Source organism: Xenopus laevis, chromosome 5S (genome assembly GCF_017654675.1).
Source record: "Xenopus laevis strain J_2021 chromosome 5S, Xenopus_laevis_v10.1, whole genome shotgun sequence".
NCBI lineage: Eukaryota > Metazoa > Chordata > Amphibia > Anura > Pipidae > Xenopus > Xenopus laevis.
Window position 1 is genome coordinate 80350202 of NC_054380.1, and position 27997 is coordinate 80378198.

The 27997-nt window shown below is 35.2% G+C and overlaps 1 protein-coding gene across 4 annotated transcripts in view; it reads right to left on the reverse strand.

The window, feature by feature from the left end:
- LOC108718003 (adhesion G protein-coupled receptor B3) overlaps positions 1–27997 on the reverse strand; it is a 521962-nt gene that overhangs the window by 53970 nt on the left and 439995 nt on the right. For all 4 annotated transcript variants that reach the window (XM_041564704.1, XM_041564703.1, XM_041564701.1 and 1 more), the window contains exons 20-23: positions 10335–10485; positions 6157–6226; positions 5394–5460; positions 2832–2917 (exon numbers count right to left, since the gene is read on the reverse strand). In XM_041564704.1, coding sequence (XP_041420638.1) covers positions 2832–2917; positions 5394–5460; positions 6157–6226; positions 10335–10485 — 374 coding nt within the window. The remainder of the gene's footprint in view (positions 1–2831; positions 2918–5393; positions 5461–6156; positions 6227–10334; positions 10486–27997) is intronic.

Here is a 27997-nt window from a genome sequence, read left to right on the forward strand (position 1 = left end):
CGAATTAAGGTATTGAAAAGTAAACTGCCAGAGAAACTGCGTGTTTACATGGGTATGATATAGTTAAATATTAAATAGTGTATTGATGTACATCTACTGAATGGTTTATATAGACTCCACTAATTGATACTGAAAGTATGATCAGCCAGTATTTTTAGTTTTATACTTTTTCCTTATTAATCATGGCTATTAACATAATAATAAATGGATCTGAGTTCTTTTCACTGAAATGTAAACCCAATGGACTCTAGAGAGTGCCTTATTTATTATATCTGAACAGCATATAGAGGGAGAGGACGTTCATCATAAAGATTAACCATCCCTGCTTGTGCTGTAAGGGGCATGAAGCAGCCATTTTCCTTCAGCAGTAACACTAAAGAGTCCAGTGGGGAAGAATCTATGTGAAATGGGTTTTGTTCCCTCTGCATTGTAAAATAAATAATACAAAAGTAACATTAAATAAAAAATATGTTCAGTTCCATTGATAATTAATAAGAAATGTTCTATGAGTAGTAATGGGCAAATTGTTTCACCAGCAGCGAATTCCCGCGAATAGCCGCCGGCGAATAAATTTGCAAAACTGCCTCAAATATTCACCGGAGTCAAAAAAAATGCCGGCATCAAAAAAACGGAATGGAAACATACGCCGCCGGAGTCAAAAACGAGACGCCGGCACAGTTTTGTGAATTTTTCGCCAATTTGCGAATTTCGCAGGAAATTGGTGAATTTTTCAGGGAAGCGAAACACCCCAAATTCGCCCATCACTATATATGAGCATATGTGGGGCACAAAGCTAGTACAATATTCTTATTATTATACTTATTATTATAAAAGTTAACTATGTTAAAACAAACACAAAACAGTATTAAATGGTGCTGGCTATAGAGATGATGAGATGACAATAAAGAATATATATTCAATGTAGTATTTTGTAAGCAATACAACAGAGTTGCTATTTGTTGCACAAATTGTACATCAGTCAGTGTAATCCACACTACATAATCAGGCCAGTATCATTCTAGGGTGAGAAGGATGGATGTTGAAAGAATGTAGTATCCATAGCAACAGACTTTAAATTCAAAGAGCAAAAGATAAATATAATTGTACTGCTGCCTCTGTCTTACAAAACATCAGTTTTGCTCAGACTCTATAGATGCCCCCTCCTTTGTGATCCTACATTTAGTAAAGCCCCTCAAAGTACACCAAATTAAGTTATATCTATATGCACTAAAACATATATGTGTATTCATCTTCCTACTAGTTTAAGAATATTTAGGAGAGCAGCTAATTGTTGTTTCTTTGACTGCTGTACATATGTCCAACTCTATTAACATATATGACCATACCAGGCCAACAAAATTGCCAATTGAGGCTGTCATGACAGGCTACCTTCCTGAAATCTAACTGAAAATCACCAAATATCAACTGAGCAGTCATTGGTGCATTGATGCAGCCCTCTCTGGATTGGTCTCTCTATGCCCCCATTAGGATAAGATTATTTTCCCACAGGCCAAACTATTATATCACACTGATTTGAACATATCTACAATAGTTATATCTAAATACTGAATTCTTATTACGAGAATTAATATTGGATGATCTAAAAGCATCTTCTAAACATTTGATTTTTCCAAGACATTGCCTCCAGATTATTGACCCCATCTAAAAGCTATAGGTTAACAAGTTCAATATAGCCGACTCTGCTAAAAAAAATTGCACTCAGGATAAAAAAAAATAACGTTTACTGTAATATTCATTAGAGAGATTACTCGATAAAATCTAAACACATGTCAAATCAAAATGAACTTAACAAGAAGATCAAGAGAAAAGTTAAACATTATTGAAACCCCCTGAATATTATTATGAATGAAACCAGTCAGGGTAATTGCTAAAGTGCAGACCATAAAATTAACAAAAATTAAAAAGAAAACCAGAAGAATGCTTTGATAATGATTTTCTAATGCTGCAATTATATTGTGACCCTATAAAAGAACACCTGACTTCAATCTGCAAAACTCATGGAATCCACCAAATAATTAAGATTAATAACTTCTCAACCACTGTAGAGCCTAATTAAAAAAGAAAGGGAGCTTAATAATTTCTTTTACCGACAGCTGTGGTGGAGGAACCTAATAGGAATCTTCATACAATCGTGAACTATGAACTTTGTAGAGAATTCTTATATAAGAGATATTGACAGAAAATTACTTACACTAATATTTCTTCAGCAAACTGTAATTTAATTATAAAAGATAGAAATTACTTTTGATGTGTTCTGCAGAGGTATTTTGGCGTTGGTGTCTTCTTCAGATGCACCAGAACTCAGTAGGTGGATGTTAAACCATTTCTGTGCTGGAGATTCTTGCACACACTCTTGCAGTCCATTTTACTTAATTGAAACTTTATGTTACCCTTTCCATTATTGCTGGATATCACAAGGGTAATTCAACTTGGCAATTCTTTCTGACAACTTAAACTATCTAGCAGTGACATGACTAAAGCAACTGGACTTGCTGAGTAGTTTTGCACATTTTTTACCACTCATCTACTTGTTTTCAAGATGACTGCCGTAGCTTTAGACATATCACTACAAGATACTGAATGTCATGACCTGAATAAATAAAAAACCTTCATTGGCATACTCTGATGATTCTGCACTTTTGTTTTAAAATATAATTTCTGATGAATTACAAAAAAAATGTTATCATGAATGAAATATCAACTTCTCCATGATTCATGCAACTACTCCTAGATTATGCAAAATATGGGGGATGAATAATTCTAGGATATTTTTATGTATGAAGTAGTGAGAACATTGTGAAATGGCTTACCCTGCTCTGTGTTTGAGTTTTTTATCTAGGATACCATCTCTGGAAACAAGTTTATTAAAGACTAAAATTCCAATTACCATGTTGACCTGCATAAAAAACAAGATTTATTTAAATAAAAAAAACGAACACATCACATACATGAAATGCTTTTGTTAGCATGCAAAATCGCAAATACGGATTTTAGAAGAGTTTGCATTTTTACAAATATACAACATATGTTCTTAGTTTGTGAATCAAATGTTAAATGCATTTCCATTGCTTATGTGCTCTGTTTTTTAGGGGTGTCTTAATGAATGAAAGAAATAAACTAATTTCCAGGAAAACCAATGATGCTTGCTTCAATGGCTTACAAAGCTGCAGGGATGTGTTTATGATTTTCCTTTGATCAATTGCTATGGCTCCCTACGTACTATACATGCTTTATATGAGTATTGTGAAATTATGTGAAATGCCATTTTGCAATGACTTTCACAAGGACAGTATATTATATCAGTTCAAGACAATTTAAAAGAAGAATATGCTATTGGGACATTAACGGTCATTATCTCTTAATTGGTGAGGACATTAAATGAAATGACAAAAATAAGTGGTGTCATTCTGAAATATTTTAGATTAAAGCATAGAAGATAGCAGTTATAATTATTATGTCTCAATAACTAATTTTATTTAAGCAATTTGGCACACGGTTCCCCCTGTCTCAAGGAGGCACAGATTGACAAAGTAAATTAGCTTCTGTTTGAATAAGGAAGATGCTTACATCTTTTTCAAGACCCTGTGGTGCTAAAAACCTCCATAGTCTATAGGTTGATTGATTATTTTTGCCAGCCATAGTGTTTTTTAAAAATTTACTTTTTTCTTAATTCTTACTTTATTTGAAGCTTAACTAATTACTAATGGTGATTTTAATACATTTTCCAGAACAGTAGAGATTGTTTTTACTCTTACTTTAAGGTAATCTGACATTTAGATCAAAAATTTATTTGTTTTTACGACTGACCAGAATTGACCTTTGGAATGTTACATTTGGGAAATCACAAGAAGCCCCAATTCACATTCTCTATACACATTCAAATCATTGAATTATTTATAGGAAACTAATCTGATGTTGAAGAGTTTCTATTTAAGGGTAAAAACACATATAGAGGCTAAAAACACATAATTCAGCTACATGAAGTGGTTATAATGTAGGGTTTTAGAACACAGACAAAGTAGTTAAATAACGTGAAATCTGTCTACAATGCAAAGGAAGTTTACCATGAAAATCATGTTACAAATGGTAACAGTGGTTCAATTGGGGAAACTGGGGTTATTTATATTTTAAGTCTGATTTTATCTCAACATTTTCTGCTTAAAACTCCGATCATTTTTATGCTTATTTATTATTACATTTTCCTGAAAATTTGCTTTGCGGGAAAAAAAAAATCTGATTTTCAAGTTTTTTCCGGATTTTTGCACGAAACCCAATGCACATTAAAAATCATTGGGACTTCTCCCATTGACTTATATGCAACCTCGACAGGTCTGAGATGCCGGATTTTCTGATCCAGACTTTTCCATCCTCGGGGTTTAATAAATTCTGAAAAGTTAGTGATTTTTTAAAAGTCGGATTTTATAAAAAAAAATATCACAAATTTCTTGGGATTTTTGCATTTGGAGTTTAGTAAATAACCCCCTCTGTGTTATTGTACTGTATATAATAGTGAATGGTTTTTGGAACATTTGAACTCCCTAGAGCACATATCATGTATGTATGACTCCCATCTCCTGGTTGACAAATCAATTTTAAAAGTTCTGGTTTCGACAAATCAATCTAAAAACAAGTGCTCTGTTGATCTATAGGAGCTTGATGTACTGGTTTAAAGACTGTCTGAACTCATTTGATCAGTGATGCTTTCAGTATTATAGGGCTTAATTTCAGTTATGTATAGCAACCAATGCACATTTTGGATCACCCTACTACGGGTTAGATGATGAAAACATGAACGATAATTGGTTTAAATGGCTATTTGCACTGGTGCTATTCTGATCACTGAGGCCACATCTTGTAAATACTCTTTACCCATAACTTTATTGCAGGTTTTATGTATCCAATTTGTGCGTGTAAGCAACCACAACCCACCCATCTGCAAATATGCTACTTCACTATCCAGAGCTAGTTGTAGGATGGCCAAAAAAGTAAAAGCACACCTGCAATGAAGTATACAGTTAAAGAGAAAGAATTTTCCAAAATTTTGATGCCATTCAGTGATGCCAGTTGACTATTATGAGAAAAGATCTGCAACTTTTCCCACATTTTGATATAGGCCTATTAATGTCTCAATGAAACTGTAGACTACACTTTCTACTCCTATTTTAGTTCAAATTGGCTTACATTGCTATGTATTCAATATGTGTATCTGTGAGTTTTTTAAATACAGACAATATATTTTTTATCTTATAACACACGTAAATCTGTCTATCTAATTATTCTATCTTTATATGTATATGCCACCTAATCATACATTTTACTTAAATACATTTAAGGCATCTGTGATTTGAGCTTGACTAAATTATTCATTTTACCAAAACAACAGCAGCTGCAGGTCCAACAAAAGCATAAAGCAGCCCTCCTTCGAGTGACAGCCAGCAACTGGAAAAATAATTCATAAAGAAATTAATAAAGAAATTCATAATTGTCAGGAAGAATTACATTGCTTTTAACTGATGGGACACAACATATGTCTTGAAATATCCTTTCAAATCATGCAGCAGTAATGCATTTATACTGTATAATAGATTAATCAATTATACAAAGATGGAGTCAATAGAGCATTTTTTTTAAATGAGGAACATTGAATAGTGAAAATGTAAATTGGCATCATAAGAAAACGATTACTTTCTGGCTTTGATTATTTTAAACAATGTTCAAGACAGGTTCGTAATAAGTTCCTGAGATAGCTAAATGTGACATAGTTTTACAACCATAATAAAAAAACTATATCCTGCACAATTTTAATGTATTTATATTGTCGGTATAATGTAGGTATGTCCGAATTGTGGCAGAGAACAATCACTGCTAGAATCCCTTAAGGCTTTAATCTACAGTTTCATGACAGATGGAGTTGTACAATTTAGAAACTCCTGATATTTGTATGCAGCTATACTACTTAATAATATGTATGTGGGATAAAAGTAAATAGGTCAACTCAAACAAAAAATGAAATAAATGCACACGTGTATACACTGGGGAACTATGATATGTGTGGCTATTAATTGCATCCTCTAGCAATGACACTGCTATAAAATAAATAAAGAACATATGCAGTTTTCATGCATGGTCACTTACTAGTGAGGAGTCCCATATCCCTTTGCTTTGGTGAAACCCATTGATATAGCCACTACTAATGCTGGTAGACCTAATAAGGAGATACAAATAAATTGCTATCATCCAACATACAGAACCCCTGGAGCAACAGAATTCCCTATGTTTACACATTTGTGGACAAAATAAGCTAATATTTTATAGTTAAATAAAATAGTTATGTATTTCTAAACATTGATTTCAACTTTCTAGAATTTCCAGTATTATCCATTTTCTGTCACATGAACTGTAATTTATTGTAGCAATTATATCAAGCAAGAGAGAAGGGAAAAAAATGTCCTCTAGACATTTGGTCATACTGTTATAAAATATAAAAGCAAGGATAAAAAAGAAAGTAAAATGCTTATGTCAGGTTTCTGGCCAGTAGCATATACAGAACTGTATCTTTAACATAAAGACATGCACAGATGGAGCCTTTGATATTGTAACCAATGACACCGTAATTAATATAAATAAGAACTTGCCTACAAGGGCTACCAAATGTCTCTACAGGAGTTCTGTCAATGATTTGATAATCATTTTAGAAAATTTTAGTAATTTAGTAATTTTAGAAAAGTTACCAAATCAGTCTTAGTATTTCATATGAATTATATATGGCTTATTCCATTTTCATGATGTATGTGATGTCTGGCTTTGCTGTTCCCATTATACATGTATAAAGAGATCCTGTAGCTGCACAGTGCCTTCACATCCATTATACAGTAAACTCGACATTCTACAGGCACCTCGTGTAAATTGGAAGTCAACCCCTTTATAGCAATATGGTTGCACATGAATTAGATCTACTTGAACTTTTGTTCGAGATATTATTGTCTTTTTTAATCAATGTCATTCCTAAGACTTTGAGCCAGATTCAATTCAACCGTGAGAAAAAAGTTTATCACTTGAAAATTCATGGGTGAGATTACATTTAAGATGCAATTCAATTCAGAAAATCTTATTGCACTGTTTTATCATGTGAAAACTCAAAGTCTATGGGAAAAAATGGAACTGAATTTAGAGAAAAGTGGTATCTCCCTAAATAGAATCTTGTCCATGATAAAGCATGAGATACATTTTTCCCACCAAATTAAATCTGGCCCCTTATCTTGGGGAGCTGAAAGTAAGCCAAGGTATCTGCTGCACAACCCTAAATTGACAATCGGTTTTGCACCTTTTTTGAAATTAGTATTTTGCACTATAAGTAGACATTTCACATTATTAGAGTGGATCGTGTTAACCAACCCCAACAGCAAAAGGATTAATTTGTTGGGTCCCAACTAATAAATTACTATCGCTGCATGAACAGGAATATGTTAAGCAAGTGTTACTGCTAACAATCAAGGGTTTCTATCATAATAATCATGATTAAACTTTTTAGATTGCAGAATCATACAAAATGCAAAAAGTGGAGATTATAGGTTATCTTGCTGGAGTGTGCATTGTCTACAAATGAATTTCTTGGAGTAATGCTTAAACAAAATATATGCTGGATGGAGATGTATTATCAGCACAGATGTGGTCATCTATTTGCCAGAAATGAATCATTTATGGTGCAGTATCCCCCCCCCCCCAAACGCTGCTATTCTTTAGTGGTGGATAAATTACTTAGATGTTGCTAGGTTACCAGTGCATTTTTTTCCAAAGCTAAAATGTAAACTAAGCATGTAGTTATTTTATCCTTGCATTCCAGTGGCAAAGATTTATTATCATAAAATAATACAAGTACGCAGTATCCATTTTAAGTACAAACGACTGCAAAGGTACATTTTATATCAGGGTTTTTTTCCTTTATTGCCTAAAAAATTTCCAGCAACTCTAAATGAACCTGTATACTTTATAGCATTGCATTTATTGGCAGCTTGAATATCTCTCTCATATTCATCTGTAGTCAATATGACTATTTCTAACACCTTCAGTTTTATGATATGAAACAGAATTAGAATGGAAATTTGGAGGGCTCTTAGGTTTAATCAGAGAAATTGGCTTGATTTACAATCATTTCATTTTGTATAGCTCAGACAGCAATATGGATTCAAATACTGATTTAGCCTTGTACTTTAAAATGGATACAGGTGTGTATGGATGTGGAATATGAATTTTCCTGGCTCACAACATTTGATTTCTCTATTATTGCTGCCTACAATAACAGACTGGGAGTACGCAGTGGAACACATTGTGCGGCCTTGAACAGTTCTGGAGTAGTACTTTGTGTTATGAATGCACAAATATAAACAATACAAATGTACTAATAAAAGCATTCTCCACCTCCAAATTGATGAATACTGGTATGGGACACAGTGCACATATATAGAGGCATCTCTCACAGCAACAGCTAGGAAAATCTTCCTTGATTTGAAGCCATTTTTTAATCCAATCACTTCATTTCAGGGGCTCAAAAGTAATTGGACACTGACTCAAAGGCTATTTAATGGGCAGGTGTGGGCAATTCCTTCATTATGTCATTATCAATGAAGCAGATATAAGCCCTGGAGTTGATTTGAGGGGGGTGTTTGTATGTGGAAGATTTTGCTGTGAACAAAACATACGGTCAAAGGAGCTCTCCATGCAGGTGAAACAACCATCCTTAAACTTTAAAACATGAAAAAATTGCTACAATATTAGGAGTGGCAAAATCTACAGTTGGTGCATCCTGAGAAAGAAAGAAAGCACTGGTGAACTCAGCAACGCAAAAAGACCTGGACGTCCATGGAAGAAAAAAGTGGTGGATGATCACAGAATTATTTCTATGGTGAAGAGAAACCCCTTCACAACAGCCAAATAAGTGAACAACACTCCAGGAGGTACGTGTATCGATATCCAAGTCTACCATAAAGAGAAGACTGCATGAAAATAAATACAGAGGATGCACTGCGAGGTGCAAGCCACTCATAAGCCTCAAGAATAGAAAGGCTAGCTTAGACTTTGCTAAAAATAACATCTTAAAAAGCCAGCACAGTTCTGGAAAAACATTCTTTGGACAGATGAAACCAAGATCAACCTCTACCAGAATGATGGCAAAAAAAAAGTATGGAGAAGGCGTGGAACAGCTCATGATACAAAGCATCCCACATCATCTGTAAAACGGCAGAGGTGTGATGGCTTGGGCATGCATGGCTGCCAGTGGCACAGGGACACTAGTGTTTATCCATGATGTGACACAGGACAGAAGCACCTGAATGAATTCTGAGGTGTTCTGGATTAGTGGAAGAGTTTATATGCCGAGAACTTCCCACACCAGTCAGTTGAACTGAAGAAGCTGCTTGGATGAGTAGTGAAACGTCTTCATTGATTACTCAGCAAGTCCCGATGTTTTTAGATTTACCTATACTAGATAAACATGGTAAAATTGCACTTTGCTCACTGCACTTGCAGTCAAAAATTACACCTTATGTACCCACTGAGTAGCCTCTGTGAAAAAAGTAGAGGAATAGAAGTAACACTTAATCTACAGATAGGGGGGTTTAGCCTGAAGTGCAGTTATGGTGATGTTTGAGGGGAATATCTAATTGCACTTGCAGATACTCTTAAAAGCTTAGCATTAAGTAAGATTTAGGTTGTTGGAGCTATGGCTCAATGTCAGCTACAGTAAGGTTTTTATATATCTGTAACCTTGCAGCTAAACTAATGGGACCCCCACAAAAGGTTTAGCCTCTATGGAGGGCTTAAATTAAAAACGTTGACAACCACTGTTCTAGATGGACTGATTGTGATGGTATTAATAGCAGTGGACTACAAGAGCCTAAAGTATGTAAGTAGCTTGCTAGCCAAATTTATTGTTGGTTTTCATCAGGCTTAGAGTTGTGTTATATACTACTGTACTTATGAAATGAAATATGCTTTTTCATTATAGTGAGCTGCTAAAATACTTTTGCTGTTAATGTCTTGTTTTGTTCTCCATTAATTATTCAGGAATATGAAGCTTGTTATGGTTTCTAATTTTATTGTTTAATTAATTCAATTAATATATTGATTTAATAAAATGTTGCAGTAATGCATAAACATATATAAACGTGCAGTTATTTTTATTAACATGCATCAATATATGTCTTTGAACAACCGAGTCCCCATGATGCTGTCTGTATTGTATTTGCACTGCACTACATTGTTTTTCATTAACATGCTGTGTTGGTACCTGACAATGGTTTTATAATGAAACATACCCCAACCAAGGCAAAGGAAGCGCTTTCTTATGACTCTTGTTCTGATTTTCCCTGTAACGGCCATATAGGACTGCCAAGCTTCTGTCAGCACCCAGCAGAAGGAAGCCAGGAAGAAAAAGTGTAGAAAAGCGGTTGTCATTGTGCAAATACCCTGAAGAAAATAAAACAGATATTTGCTTAAGCATAATATATGTTAAACAAAAGTTATATACAATGTTTTTAAGGGTTATGCAGTAGTTTCTCCAATTCAGTTACTCTTAATCTAAATTACTCTTATTCAAAGTGCTTATTTGAACACTTTCTTGAATTTTATCACTTTAATAATACAGGAACTTAAAATACAGGAACTTAAAAAGGCTAATGCTATACACAAAATTAGTAAAAAAAAGCAGAGAAGTAACACACACTTATAATGTATTTTTTTCCCATTATATCTGGCTACATAGACTCACCAACCTTGATTCTAGCTTGAAGGGGAAAAAAGGCTGTTTAAAATATTGTAGGAGCGTGTTAGTTTGTTTACATTCAACAGAAATGCGAGTTTGCTGAAAGGACATGTTAGTGTCCATATACAGTAGAAAAGGCAGCATAGAGTCAGTTGTTGGCAAGAAAATAGAACTCTCTTTCTTTATAGGGTGTAACTGAAATTGAAATTGGCTTGGTTTAATGCAGTCATATGTAGTTTAGGGTTAAAACCAAACCCCCCCCCCCCCCGGAAGACGCCATACTTAACATAGCAGGTTAGGAACAGTTAGACATTCAAATGTATTTAGGGTAGAGGAATAAAACAAGTCCTTAACAGCTATGTGCTAAATAACAGATAAGCAGTCCATTTATGTACTGAGCTGCCACTTCCCACTGTTCTTAATCTCCTTTCACAGTCTGATTGAGGAGCTGAACTGTGCTGCAATGCTACCGACGGATCTTTAAGTAGTTTTAAATCTCCCTTCAAATCACTGTCAAGAAGTCATGACAGATTTCAGATGGCACCACACTGTCTGTTTAGTGCATGCTACTACACATGGCAGAAGGTATTTCACGCTTCAGTCCTTTCATTACCTTTACTTCAACGTTAGACTGAAAGAAAGTTTACAATTGCCTGATATGGGTTTCTCTACCCCCTCAAAGAAGGTTACAGTCTGCCAATGCAAGGTGCTGATTCAAAATGGATCAAATATGGACAGGAGCCGATGTCTGACACTCAGGGGTTATTATTTGCATTAAAATCATCATCATCTGACTTTAAGAACTTTACAAGGAAAAATTGCCAAATCCAAAGCCAAAATTTTCCATCTCTGATTGACATTTTAGACATGGCCTGTAGCTTAAGTAAGCTTGGCTTTGTTTGTCTGCCAGCGAATAGTGTTTACTTTGCCACAATTACAACATACTTTTACTGTGCACTTCCACATGGACAGAGTGACCATGTGTTGTGCAAGTTCAAACCCCAGTCTCTATAAAAAGTATTTTAAAATGTCCTTTTTCTTAGCTGCAGCCTTCTACAAGGGATATAGTAAATGCCCTAACATGTAAAAGTGCGTTGTAACCCGCAGTGTCTTCACCTACAGGTTACAGAGAGGAGGAAGATGTAAAAAGTAATAATGGTGTATTGTGAGGGATATCTACTGAGTGCTATAGTCAAATCAAATCAATAAGGTGCCACACTTACACTAAATCGCCTTTTGCAGCGTCGGGTGCACAGCTGTGTGTCTACTGAGTGCTATGTGACTGCTGTATACTGTATGTGAAATGGTGCATTAATGCATAAGCATAACATAAACACAACTCTGGCTTAGGTCTCATATGCACAATACGTTTAAAGTTTTCACCCTTCCATCTATCTATTCATCCTTTCTCTTTGAATTTTTTTGCAAATAAATTTTTCGCGAGAAATTCGCCCATCACTACATATAATGCATTTATATTACACATAAACTTCTATATTATTACACACGGTTTCAGTGTTAAGAAGTTGTGATATGCAGCTACCTATGCCCTTTGTTGAAGTCAGCAGCCTTTTCCCAATTAGCTCACATAATGTAACGGATTAATTTTAGTTACACAGTGAGCCATAGTATAAATATTGGAAACAAACATAAAATTAAATAATCTAACACAAGATATTTAATATTCAGTCATCATTGTTGGCTGTTATATACATCATATTCAGCAAATCACAATAAATAATTTCTAATCTTTACCATATTTCACTTAATACATCACACATTTGCCTTTCACTTCAACATTTTATGTAATTTTAGCTGCAGTGATATTATCCTCTTGCTAAACAGCGATGAAGGATATTACCGAGAATCATTTGACTTTGTAATATATTCATGCAAGCTATGATGTGTTACATTTTGTTGCCTTTAGTGCAGTAAATACCATAAACAACGGCATGAAACCAGTTAATTGCTTTGAATGAAAACATGTTACTGCATTAAGCAAATTTTATATTAACATTTAAACAGACATTCTATATACAGGAATGGGATCTGTTATCCAGAATGCTTGGGAACTGGGATTTTTCGGATTATTTGATTAAATAAAGTAAAAATTTGATTTTATTGTTTTGCCTTTACATCCCCTTTAAGAGGGATATAAATGAGCTGGAGAGAGTGCAGAGACGTGCAACTAAACTGGTTAGAGGGACGGAAGACTTAAATTATGAGGGTAGACCATCAAGGTTGGGGTTGTTTTCTCTGGAAAAAACACACTTGCAAGGGGACATGATTACACTTTACAAGTACATTAGAGGACATTATAGACAAATAGCAGGGGACCTTTTTACCCATAAAGAGGATCACAGTACCAGAGGCCACCCCTTCAGACTAGAAGAAAAGAACTTTCATTTGAAGCAATGTAGGTGGTTCTCCACAGTCAGGACAGTGAAGTTGTGGAATGCACTGCCGGGTGATGTTGTGATGGCGGATTATGTTAATGCTTTTAAGAATTGCTTGGATGATTTATTGGACAAGCATGATATCCAAGGCTATTGTGGTACTAAGTGTGTGTGAAGGGGTCAATGTGAGTGTGTGTACTATATGAAGGATGCTGGGTTTCATCTGGAAGGGTTGAACTTGATGGACTTTTTAAATCCATTATCAGCTTAAAGGTGTTTCTCTGGATTTCTCTTTATGTTTAATGCCCTCGTTTAAGTACTGAAAAGGGAGACCAAGATACACTAAATATTTTAAATAGAGCCTTATTGGTACTTTGTATTAATCACTAATCACATAAATCTATAGCACTTTTAATATAGGACAATCATTCATCATTTTGTGGCCCTTCCAGCTGCTACCTGACATAACTTAATGTCATGTGTTAAATTAATTTCCTCCAGTACCTCTAGGTTATCACATTAGAAAAGAAGTCCTCAGCTCTAAACATATGGGGCACAATTAGTTGCTGATGTAAGAGGATTCTTCTGTGAGATCCGTAGCTAACAGTACATCAGTTCTCTTGTTGGTCTAGATGCAATTTTTAGTTTATGATGGTATGACAGTGTGCTGTTTTGGAGAATGATGGTGGGAAAAAAATAATACATCTATATGCAACAAATACCAGAATATAGGATGTATGCAGAGCAGGCAGGGAGTTCATGGATCTCTCTCTCTTGTATCAATTGGGTTGGTGGCCCCAGAAAAACAAATACTGTTGTTTTAAAAATATAATTCTGTTATTGTTGGTAGGGATGCACCGAATCCATTTTTTTGGATTCGGCCGAACCCCTAACTCCTTCGCGAAAGATTTGCCAGAATACCAAACTGTATCCGAACCCTAATTTGCATATGCAAATTAGGGGTGGGAAGGGGAAAACATTCTTTACTAACTTGTTTTCTGACAAAAAGTCATGCAATTTCCCTCCCTGCCCCTAATTTGCATATGCAAATTAGGATTCGGATTTGGTTCGGCTGGTCAGAAGTAATCTAATCCGAATCCTGCTGAAAAAGGCAGAATCCTGGACAAATCCAGAACCGAATCCTGGATTCGGTGCATCGATAATTGTTGGACTACAGCTTCCAGCATGCTTTAACTCTTGATAACATGCCATGTTAAGTATAGTTGAGCAACATTAATTAAATTCCTTTTAAAATGTATTTTTAATGTATATTGATGTGTCACTGGTAAGGTGTATTCATTCCCAGAGGCCTATTGCTGTTTCCTAATCCTTTTCTAAGAATGAAGCCCCGGTAAAAGGGCTTTATTTCATTGACGGTGTGGCCAGCTGAACCAGACTATAAATGGATATTTCCATAACAAAGATAACTCCCTTTATATCCTTATAGCCTATAAAGAGATGCACCATAAATCTACGGCTGTCTGGATGTAAACCAGTACCATTTTGAAGAACATTTCACAGTTACAGTGGCCCTGAAATAGCAAAGTAGCTTTAACACAATTAATATGTTTCTGTTCAATATAATGTAGTATAATCTAATAAAAATCAATGACTAAACAAAGGCAATGCATTATTAGTATCCACTGCAGAACTATGAACCTTGACTAGATCATGGCAAATAGCATCACATGCACAGCAATATCCCTCTGTATACAATTGTTCCAGCTTTTGCCTGAAGGCAAATAATTATGCACCTAATAATTGCTTTGTGATGTTATTTCAATCACTACAACCAGTATAGCATGGTTTTAGTTGAGCCTTCTCAGAAAAATTATCTGACAGGATATTTGATAAGGTACAGTATTATTCGTATTTACATGCCTCATGCTATTTATAGCACTGCCTTAATTCCAAAAATGAGATTTTAACCCTAAATACCAAAAATGAGATTGTTAAACACACTCTATTTCCAGTGGCGTAACTACTGGGGGAGCAGGGGGTGCAATTGGGCCAGGGCCCGCACCCCCGCAGGGCCCCCCGGCAGTCACGCACCCACTGGAGTCAGCTGCAGCCGCACGGCCGAGGGTGGGGGGCCCGCCCGCACCAGGGCCCGCCCGCACCAGGGCCCGCCCGCACCTAGTTCAGTCACTGTCTATTTTTCTGCAAAATTGTTTCGACCAGTGTTTGAATACCATTTGCATAATTTAATGGGATTAATGGGATCTTTTAAAGCTATAAGAAGCTCCAAATAGTTATTCCTACTCTGGAGAGTGCCATTTTTAACCTTGTTCAGCTGTTCACTGCTCCAGCTCTTTCAAGCCTCCTCTCTAAATTGCAATGTCACTTCCTTCTTCTCTTCTTGAATTTGAATTAACACACAAAGGAGGCCTTGACAGGAAGTGTGCGGCTTGCGAGAAAGAATGCTTAGGAGCAGTGATGGCAAATTTATTAGCCAGACGTGAATTTGCAGGCAAATCTCCGTGTTTTACTCCGGTGAATACATTTGCAACCTTAATGGGAGCCTGCGTCAAATTTTGATGCCGGCGAATTGTCCAATGATTTGTGCAGCCAGACACCGCTAACTTTTACATTTTTAAATTTCTACAGTCATTTTACAGTACTTTTTATGGTTCATGTCCTCCTAAATGTATAGTCTCTGCACATAACTTACCTTAAAACATTGAAATGCCACAAAATAACTGTGCAGTAATTTCTGAAACTCACTAAAGGCCCCCATACACGGGCCAATAAAAGCTGCCGACAGGCCATGTCAGCAGCTTATTGGCCCATGTGTGGGGTCATACAACGGCATTGGCCAGATGTTGATTGGGCAGGGTAAAAAATCCCATCAGATCCGCAATCCGACCTCCCGTATTACCTCAGCCTGATACCACCCACCTCAATGTGGGCATATCGGGGAGAGATCCGCTCATTTGGCAGCATTGCCAAACAAGCGAATCTCCCTGTGTATGGCCACCTTTAGAATCTCTAAGAAGCTTTTAAGGTATTTTATGTTATTTTTAGGTGTAATTTACTTGCTATGTCTGAGGCCACGAGGAAGTCTTTCAAATACATCATCACTTAAAGGTTTCATTGTGTCTACAGCAAATGAGTATACAGATCATCATAGCACTAAGGCTATGGACACACAGGCTGTTGTCAGTGGCTTATTTCAGCATGCGTAAATGGGCTGACTACAGCATGTGCGTGGCAGCACACAGGCTAATAAGATTCAAATCAATGGAGCAGGGGCACTGAGCAGATCTGCTTCTCTCAGCCTGCAAAATGACTTGGGCTGACAACAGCCTGTGTGCCCATAGCCTAAAACCACACTGCTCTACATAGCTACCAGGTACCAGGTTTGTATTCCTTTTATTCATGCGCACACATTTAGGGGGTTATTTATTAAAACTTTTCCTTTTTCTCATATTTTATCACTTGACCTAACTCCCATGCATGAATTTGGCTTATTTAATAATTATTTCAGGTCTAAAATAATTTTTTTTAAAACAAATTTTTAGAGTTTAAAAAAAAAAACTCAGCATCCATCGGCTAGAAAAGAAATTTAGTTTTAATAACACCCTAAATATCTATTGCCAACACTTAGATTGTGATCTAGAAAAGAAATTTAGTTTTAATAACACCCTAAATATCTATTGCCAACACTTAGATTGTGACCCAGAGTTTTTTTCACTATCTTTAGACTTGCTCTATCCTTACTTAGTTGAAATCACTTTTATTCTGACTTTCTACTTAAAAATGTAATGCAAACATTAAATAGACCAAAAAGAATTGTTTTGATATCTCAGTTAGAATCAGGTACAAGGTAATGTTTTATAATTACAGAGAAAAGTGAAATTTCTTTTGAAAATTAAAATTATTTGTTTTAAATGGATTCTTTGGGAGATGGCTGTCCCATATTTCTGAGATTTCTGGATTATTGGTTTCCAGATACCAGTTCTATTATTGAAGAATGTCTTGACTTTACCATCATTTTTGTCTATTTATTTTTGTGATTGTCATGTGATGTCAAATAAAAAGAAAGTTGTGCTTGTATATATACCGTAGCGGTAATAAAATTAATAATATTTTTGGCTAAATAAAATGGACACCTAGCCTATGAATTTAATAATGGCTGAAATGCAGTTTGGCTGATTTTTTTTTCAACTTTATTCCCTATGGAAAACAACATACAGTATCCAATGTTAACAACATACAGTATCCTAGGAACTTCTTGTGCCTTTCCATAAGCAACAGCTAATAAAGTGGGAACCACTATATTACAGCCATGTTATAATATATATAATGAATTAAAGGGATGGTATCAGCATCCACCATCTTCTTACAGATATGCAAATCCCTGGTTTCCTTTAGCATATCTTGAGACTTGAGGGTAGCATTACCACCTCTGTATGTATGTAGCCTTTTGAAATAATATTTTCAAGAAAATGATTCTTTAAAATTCAAAGAAAGACACAAAGTATTTCATACTCCATGTTTTATTAATTCTAAGGATTACTGCCAATACAAGGATTTGAACACAATCTCTATTATAATGACTATGTCTATCATTTTTCTCTTTGAATAATTCCTTGCATCAAAAATGGAGATTACACATGGAAGTGTATTTTTACTCATATCAATTGGTGTTAGGGCATGCCCACATGACAAAGTTATTTACCAGTTAATGAAATGGTAATGAGTTTCAAAACAAGCAGTAATATTTTATTTTCACCTTACTTGGGTGAAATCTCAGAGAAACTGGTTATCCAATTGTGATAGAATAATGATTGTCTCGGTTGTAAAAATAAGGATACATATAATTTCTATTCAGTCATATTCATGCTTATGGATGGTGCAGTAATGACTAATGACGCTGAAACCATACTTAATTTGCATATTCAAGAGACTAGGAAATAAAAGTGCACCAACATTCACAAATAATGTTCACGTCATTTTCTATGTAGAAAAACCTTCCCTGACAAAGATTCCGGTTTGGAACCGAAACGTAGGATTCAATAAACCTTCACATTGCTTGATTCATCGACTTGGTGTAAATTTCCTCCAAGAGCCATCATCTGGTTTAAATATTGTTAGGATATACCACTGGTGTAGGACTGATGGGTAATTCTGGTGCCAATAAATCATTCACCATGAAATCTTTAAAGCGAATAACAGACAAGTGGAAATTGTATGCTGATAACCAAGTCCATACAACTTGCATGTAGTTAGTCTTGCCTTTAGCTAACTTAGAACAGGCATTGTTGGTAAATCCCATAGCACATAACATGCATAGAAGGGCATTGGTTGGTGAATTATTCCCAATTTTTCCATACCCAGTTTAACAAATTTGTATTCACTGTCTATTAAATCTGTTATTCCAGCTGTATTCCATCACTTTCCCATTTATCACATTATCTTATTACAGTGTGTATATTCCTTTGTCCTTATTAAAGTTCCTCATGGAGCTATTTTTATCTCTGTCTTCAAAAGTCGTCTCTCAGATTGCTATTGTTTTATTCATGTGTAGATGAGTTATTTCCCCTTTATTTTATCTCTCTATTTACACCTCTTGCTACTCAGTCCCAGTCCTTTTTAAATTAGCCACACCCAATTTCTGTGTTTACTACCCTTTCCATATTCCCTTTCAGAAAGTTAGATCACTATTGGAGTTATATGATATAAGGAGCAAAGTTTGCTACAGTTCTTATCACCTATGGGTGACCTGTTTTAAAGAAAACAGATCATTGGTTGGAATGGGTTACTGTGCCTGGGCATAACGCCTATTTTATAAAGATAAGGTGGACCTAGATAAAAAAAACTAGTCCATTATAATAATAATAATCAATACTAAGGAAAACAAATATTATATCGGTACAATTAAAATCCTTTTTTATTTTTCACATACTAAATAGGAGTAGAACATATATTTCAGTGAACTATAAATGTCAACACCTGCAACAAATTGGCCATTTTCTCTCAGGGATTGAACTTCATAAAAAAAACGATTGTTCCACACAGGTACCACATCCTGCAAGCCCTCAAAAATGACAGATGCAGATATTAGCTGGGTCAAAACATTTGTCAGAAAATGGCCAAGAGCTTTCTTGCCAGACTCTGCATATAATTCAGTAAAGAAAGCACAGAGCCTTCGGAGATATGTTCTCTGGACACAAGTGTTGACCTACAGTATTTAAGACAGCAGTTGTCAAAATGCCTGATAAACAGCAAAAAATCACTGACACAGAATGGCATTTTAGAACTTATGGATACGCATATAAGAATTTATTTTAAAATGCACCCTGGGTACATATTTTATATCTTTCCACAGTCTAAGTCAGAGCTATTTGTATAAAGTTAATAAAATATTGTACGGAATTATACTTTATATGCACTTGAATCAACTCCATAAACTACAGCACTACAATATTACAAACTAACATGCATTATCTTATGTGCAGCCAGGACAAGTAGCCAATGGAGATAATTAAGTTTCTTTAGTTTAAATCTATAGTGTTTCAATTTATTTATAAACTATTTTGGTTTATTTGAAGTTTTCTCTTTTTACACACGAGAATTCCATTAAGTACTTTAATGAGCTGCCACTAAAATTGGATTCCTTAATTATTAAGCAAATTAGGTTACATTTAATTTAAACAGCAAGCTCTAGCAGTACAAATTGGAAAAAGGACTTTTCAAAAAAAAAAATATATCTTTTTAAAGTAAAAAAGATTTAGGATGGTACTTCTGAATACATACGGAGTTCATGAATCATGCCCCACACCCCTTTTTTATGCAGGGGGAAGGGCTCTGGCTAGCGATGGGTGAATCTCAAATGCGAAAAATCTACATTCTACAGTTTTCAGGAAAAAATTGTGAAATTCTACCATTTTAACGATAAAATAGAGCAATTTGAACGTTTTCACAAAAAAAATCGAGCATTTCAAACATTTTTACTAAAAAATTTGAGTAATTCGAACCTTTTCACGAAAAAATTGAGCAATTTAAAAGTTTTCACGAAAAAATAGTGAAAATCTGAATTTATCCGGCAGCAAAACGTGGGAATTCACTGCGAATTTGTGCCAGGCGAATTTATTTGCCATCACTAGCTCTGGCTTGAATCAATAAAAAGAGAACATTTTAAGTAGACAAACAGAATTAGGTTAGGACCAGATGGGACCAAAATCAGCCTGCTGAAATATGTAAGATGATTTAAGCCCTTCTGCTAGTAGAACTCTTCTAGGTTCTGGAAGCCTTGTGCTGATTGTCATACTTGGTGGATTTCAGATCAAAATGCAAATAAGGATTTTAAGGGTCAAAGGCATTGGATACTGCATAACCAGCCATCAGATATGTAAGTGAAAGAGAAACTGTGGCTTCTTTCAGTTCCATATGTGCCTCTCAGATTAGGAATTAGTCGATTTTTATTTTGAACTGTACTCTTAGAGGATGTTTGGTGAAACTTTCTAAACAACAAGAAAATATCACTTTTTAAAGGCTGTATATAACAATTTTATCCATGCCTTTCATATAATAGTTTCTCAGTATGATAATTTACTGTTAAGCAGGTGTTTCTTCTGTGAAAAGTTTTAAAAAAATCTAACATTTTTCAATTTACCAGGCAAGCATTGAAAACATTTTAGATAATGGCAAAGGAGACCAGATGTATTAATGAAGCTCTTGCTGGAAGTATATTTAGTTATATAGTGCTAACATATCCATTAGCATTGTACAATGACAATGAGGAGCAATTACAGTGTATCACCTTTTTTACAATATATATATCTCTAAAACCCAAGATATATATTGTGCTGACAAATGGGTGCATTGCCATAACTTGACCACAAGGTTAAAATTGCAGTGAAATTGTAGAACAAAATATATTTTTTTTATATTGAATGCAAATTACTGGACTGGCTGACTTCATCTTTCTGATTTCAAAAACGTAACTAAGAAATACTCCCTACAACTCTAACACTGCCCTACTATTGTAATATCTGAATGCAATCTAAGCTCAAGGTAAAATAGCTAATAAACATATCACAACGCTAGAGGGCTTTGGAAGGTGTACAGTACATCTATGCCATTACTTTCTGATATCTGACATGTTCATGGGTACACCTTGAGGAAATTGGATCTCTTAAGTTAAAGCACAGAGAGCTGCACTTAACAACTGTCATCGTACACTTCTGTCACAACAGTTAAATATTCAAAAGGAGCTGGGTTCTTAAATACAAGGTCACCAATATATTGCAGAGGTTATAGAAATGTATTTTTAGGTTTAGTTCTCCTTTAAGGTATAACAACAACAACAAATCCTATAACAAGCCGAGAAACCGCAAAAAAGCAGACTTACAAACAGAGAGTAGGCAGTGAAAGCACAATGGCTGATTCAGTTAGATCAGCAAAAAAGGTACAACACTAGGAAACCCTGCTTTGCTTTTTTAATACATTTATTTATATTGTCATCATTTAATTTAAGTAGTGTTGCTGTGTTGGTGTCAATAAACATGTATCTAAATTAGCCTCATGAACATCATTCATTGTGTGCAATACTATGTTTTTTAATGCATTGAGAATCAGTGTTTAGCTGAATGAGTTAAAAAAAGTAAAGTTCTATGTTTCATGGCATGACAGAGCCAAATCCTATTTTATTCCTGCTGAGCCTGAAATAAAGCCATGTTGTAGTTCATACCTCACTGACTGGATAAAAATTATATCTTCAAAAATCCCTTTGTTGAACTATATTTCTGAAGCCCATGCCTTGGTATGCTAAGATGCTTCAGTGTTAAACAGCTACAATTAAATTCTATATTTCATATTGTTGCTAGGTTTTTGAAGGCTGTTCTGATATAATTTGAGCAAGGGTCCACAAAACAAAGCATGGGAAAACAAATCTCAGTATAAGTCATAGGATATAGTAGTAATTTCAAACAAAAAAATGCAACTCTGGTGGCCAAGAAAAGGAAACACATGAGATTAGAGAGATAAAATGTATTTTCAAGTTACTGTTCTTTAGATAATTAAAATAACACAACAGAACTATGGAAGAAAATGCTTAGCTAATTCCACATTGAGGGTGTAGTAGAAGGTGTATTTAGACCAGTGATCCCCCAACCAATAGCTCTCCACCCCCATTGATGTTGCTCACAGTGGCCTCAATGTAAGTGCTTATTTTTAAATTCTTTGCTTAAAGGCAAGTTTTGGAGGCATAAATACAAGGGTTTACTGCAAACTGAGCTTCCTGTAGTCTATCAGTCCATGTGGGGCTACCAGTTAGACTGTCACAGCCTTTTCATGCTTGTGTGGCTCCTCAACAGTTTTTACATTTGTTGTTTAGTTATCCAGTGTGGTAAATGAGAACCACAACCTCTACTTATTCTTTAGTAAATAAAAGTTTACTTGATTTGAAAATCGGAAGTTTTAAAGAACATTTTATGTCACACATTTATTTGACTTTTAGTGCAATATTATCTGAATTTATTTATTTTTAAACAACAGGCAAGATAAAGCCAGCAGTGAAACAGTGGAATTTGCTGCTAAATATGTCTTTGCCTCCTTTCAGTTTGAAAGCTTCTCCTCTGTTGGGCTTGTCAGCTTTTCAGAGTCATCAGATCACCTACAGACCAAGTGGGTAGAATCGTTTAAAATGTCAGTTCAGTGAAAACAAAGTGCCTTTTCCTTGTGCTGTCAGCTCGCTGCTTTATCATTGTGCCTATGGGAAATGAGCGCACTGAAATGTTCTAACATAAGACACTAGCCTAGCATTGATAATTGTAGAAATGTAACTCATAACTAACTTACTTGCATGGATTTCATCTGATACTTTTCATATTACAATTGAGTCTCAAGTCTGAGAGTTCAGTTTGGAAATGGCAGAGCGGCTCTCAGGCATGAATGAAAAGACAGTTTAACCTAATACAGTATGTCCTACATCCGCAGCCACTGCATGGAATCTAGCTACAGGACTACTTCAGACCGAACATGTTTATTTGTAAGCACTTAGCTACTGCTATGGCTATATCACAGGATTCTGTGAGTTGTAGTTTCAAACTGTTAAAAGTCAGTGAATTTGACATCCTAGTTTTTCAGCACATGCAAAGGTTACAGTTGGATTATAAATAGATCAGTATATTGCTGCATTCCTTGATGTATCCCTGTGTCTATTAAATGACAGCGTGAAACCATTTAGCAAATATATGTGAAGAGATGTGGTAAATCTGCTCTATTCCCATCACTAGTAGATTGTTCCATTAGGCAAATACACGAAGCAAAGACTGCAAATACTAGAGAGATGTGTTCTGAGAATTTGCATGATTAAATGCTGCTATATCTGTTCTGTACTGTACTGGAGTCATTTCACTAGCCACTGTATTATGTTGCTGCAGTGTTCAATAAACCATTAGCTGTTTTAGAATCTCTGTAAAAAGGCATGATCACATGATCACACAACTACTTTAGATATACAGATATACAGTAGATAGTTGGGATTGAGATTGAAAACTGTGTTAGACTATATTCAAACTATTGAATTTTAGAGATGAATGGAGCGAGCTGAATAGGAAAGTCTTCTTGTTAAAAGATGAGAAGAAATCCAAATATTATTAAACATATTAAAATATGAATGTGAATGTAAATATCACAAAGTACTTACTGGTGTAAGTACTGTATCTGCCAGATTGTAATGCACTGAATAGAAATTGCTAAACAGGAATCAAGAGAGGTACTGTAGTCACAAAACCTGTTCCCATTTGATAAAGCTGCACAAGTTGCACCACTGTCATAATTGATGTCACATGTCTATTTGGACATTATGTTGTAAGTTCAACAAAAAGAACCCTGTACTTCATGCCTAGTCAATGCCCGTTGTACAGAACAAGCTTCCCTTGAGCTTTACAGCACTGCATATTATGGAAGACACCATATAGACTAAGAACAATAGGCATGTCTGCAACTGGAGCAAGCCTGAGTAAGAGGGGGGCAGGTACAGACCCACAATTGCACCACACCCCAACTGAACCCACACAACCAGATGTATAGGTTGAGGTGGATTATGTACAGGGATGGCCACATATTCTAGTGCCTAGAAGCTTTCCCTATGTTGTAATGTGTGCAGGTTTGCATGTGTTTTGCCCCTAATGTTGTACCCACAATAAGCATATCAAGCCTTGGTTCTGATGAAGGAAATCATAGCAAATTGGGCATTTTCATCACTGATTTTTTAGACCCACAGATCAGTTTTCTTCTGTTCATTATATTTTTTCTTCCAACAAATTTAAAGGAATTGTTCAGTATAAAAATAAAAATTGGGTAAATAGATAGGCTGTGCAAAATAAAAAATGTTTCTGATATAGTTAGTTAGGCAAAAATGTAATGTATAAAGGCTGGAGTGACTAAATGTCTAACAGAACAGAACACTACTTCCTGCTTTTCAGCTCTCTTGGTTGCCACTGACTGGTTACCCTGGTGATCCAGCAGTAACCAATCAGTGACTTGAGGGGGGGGCGCATGGGCCATAACTGTTGCTTTTAAATCTGAGCTGAATGCTGAGCATCAATTGCAAACTCACTGAACTCACTGAACAGTAATGTCCCATGTGGTCCCCCTCTAGGTCGCTGACTAGCTCAGAGCTAAAAATCAGGATGTTGGATTCTGGCTATTATGTTAGACATCCAGTCATTCCAGCCTTTATACATTACATTTTTGGCAGCTCAGACCTAGCAAGGCCAACTCAAACCAAACTTTTACTAGAAAAATCAAGAACATAATTTGATTTTGATACATTCCCTCATGCTGGGTCCATTTGAGGTCAACTGTAACTTTACATTCATTTTTTTTATTAATAGTTTATTTTATTACATCAGTACATGCAAACAATGCAAATAAAAGTTGATTTTGCTTTCACTGTCTTTATTTGAGATACTTCCATATCATGTAGAATATGCAGACCTCAGCAGTCAAGCTTTAAAATTATAAGTAAGTTCTGTAATTCAGCTATTTTGCATACTAAGTTTTATAGCTCTGAGGATTGTTGTACTGTTTATTCTGAATCGAACAAGAACATATATGGCCCTCCAGTTGTGAATTGCATTTACATTCATAAGCTAAATACCTTAAAAGCAGTCTGTTAATATTTGCAAATATATATGTTTGCCCATTTTTCCACTCACTATGTTTTTGCCCCTTTGGACTGATTTATAAGCCAGTTAAATGAAATTACAGAATCATGACTCAACCCATTTTCCAGTTTATTACATTCCAGTGCCTGCAAGCTATTTCTGAACTTACTGTACCTTTTGCTAGTAACTGCCAGCAAATTATTAATAGCTTCTACTATATGTGGTTAATAGCCACTGCCTTGTAAAGATGCAATTTAGAACTCCAAAGTTTTAAAATAATTCTAAACTTGCTGTTCTCACATTTAGGTAAGGAATTATTTTGTTTAATCCTCAAATAAAGAACCTTCTATTGGTAGCCACCTCAAACAAAAATGTTATCTTTCTACTCTGCTTATAACTTAATATTATTTTAAGAATTATCTTATTTCCCTAATTTTCATGAGAGCAGATAATGTGCAGGTGAAAGATGAGTGATGTGGTATTAAGTGGTTAAATTGGTTGATGTGGTATTTTAGAGAAAAAGTCAGTCTTCCTAAGAAGTTACACATGCATGTAATAACTATTTGCATGTACTCAGTCGAGATAGAGATTCTCTATTCAATGCTATTAAAAGGTCAATTGGCAAAAAAGTACCACCATTCACCAACAATCACCATTCTACAAATAAGTTGTAAATAGATCAGATAATATGGATTATTAAACTGATAATTGTTCTCCAAGAGATCAAAATAAATGAAATGAAAGTTGCTTGTTGTAAGATTTACTTTAAGTATGATTTGTGATAAAAGACAATTTGCAAATTGACAATTTTTTTGTTGTTTTTTTTAATTTATTTTTTTAATTCTACATTTTTTACTTAACTTTTTTATTTATTCTGCACCCAAACGTGAATTTATACTGTTATTTAGTTGCTATTAGAGCACTGAATCCAGAATTCGGTTTGGGACAGGGCCGGATTTACATCGTGGGCACCCCTAGGCCCACTGCCGTTCGTCGCCCCTGTCCCCTCCCCTTTATTCATGCAAATTTTCATCATCTGGACTGGAGCAATGGGAATTGGCACACGGGAAATTTAAAAAATGATTGTATCTCCAGCGCATCCCCTGTGTTTTTTAAACGAATGTGGGTGTGGTTGAGCAGCATGCCGCCCCCTTATATCCTGCCGCCCCAGGGACCGGGCCTAGGTGGCTTTTCCACAAATCCAGGCCTGGTTTGGGATTTGGCCAGGATTCTGCCTTTTTCAGCAGGGTTCAGATACAATCAATTCCAAGTGCCTGGTCCCTATGACATACAATAGTATTAGGATCCAGTGATTCTGCTTGTGTATATTTGAAGTGTGAGAGGAAATATTAATATGCAATGGAAATACATAAGTTTGTCTTCCTAACATCTTTAAAATTGTATATGCTGGTAAAAGGGACAGTGTTAAGGAAAAGCTAGGGAAAACTACAGAATGTGGCACCTATTTATGCACTGCATTAAAATACATAATGCTCAACATGTCAAAGCATCAAAAGGAATTACAATCTACAATAGGGTTAAGTAATTACTACAGCATGTAGAATCTTAAAATATCCTACTTAGTAGGAAACTACATAGGAAGATAAAAATGAAAGGAAAGAATCAGTTTCCACTAAAGCTTTCCTCTTGGCAATCACGCAATGTCCTAAAACAACAGAGGCCACATTACATTATTCTGGTAACAATTTACAGTAATAATTGTTAATGCCTTTGCCAAGTTATTCAAAATATCAACATTTAGCTTGGAAGTACAGTATTTTTCATAAAGTCACTTGAGAAAAGGAGACCAAAAATGATAACTTACACTGAATTTATCAATTCACATAAGTGCTTCAGATGTCCCCAATATGTCTCCCATAAATCAGCACCTTCCTACGATACCAGGCAAGTCCCGTTAGTATCAAAAGGGGCAAGCATATTCTATATCCTACTACAAGGCATATTTCCTAAATTATTGTTTTACATGTAATATGTTATCTTCTTTATTTTTTTCCTTCTTCTGTTTGTGAGGACCCACTCTCTGGTTCTTGCATATTGGCCCTTTTCATTTTTTAGAGCTACAAACTTTGTGACAATTAAGTGTCCTTAGAATTTATTTCAAATAAATTATAAATTAACTGCAATTAATTCTGTATAATAATTTTTTGTTGATGATGATTTAAAGCAATAGACTCTACAAAACCAGGAAGTAGCATCACATTAAAAGCTCTATGCTGATAAATGGTCACCAGTAGAATTATGCCAAAGCAAGAACAATGCACTGTATAAACCTTAGCTTTTTAGTAACTACTTACCTATTTTTTCCTACAACAGGGGTCTGACAAGCTAAATTACAAATAAAAGGAAAGACCTTTGCATAATATTATAATAATGATTACAGCACAATTCAAAGAAACTTTGACCTTAAAACCATAAATGCTGTCTGAGTTTTAACGATCATTGAGCCTAATTAAAAAAAGGACAAATGTTGCAGAAGCAAAGTGCTGTCACCGTTGGTTGGGAAATGACTGGAACATTTACATTACAAACAGTACAATACCTTAAGGCTAAGTGAACCCCATTAGTGTCTTCAAAATGTAATTATGAGGATTCTTTAAAGCATATCAACTGGCAGTTAAACTTAAGAGGCAGAAACAGAAATAAAAATCAGGACAACCCTGCTGTCAGAAGAACCACATTTA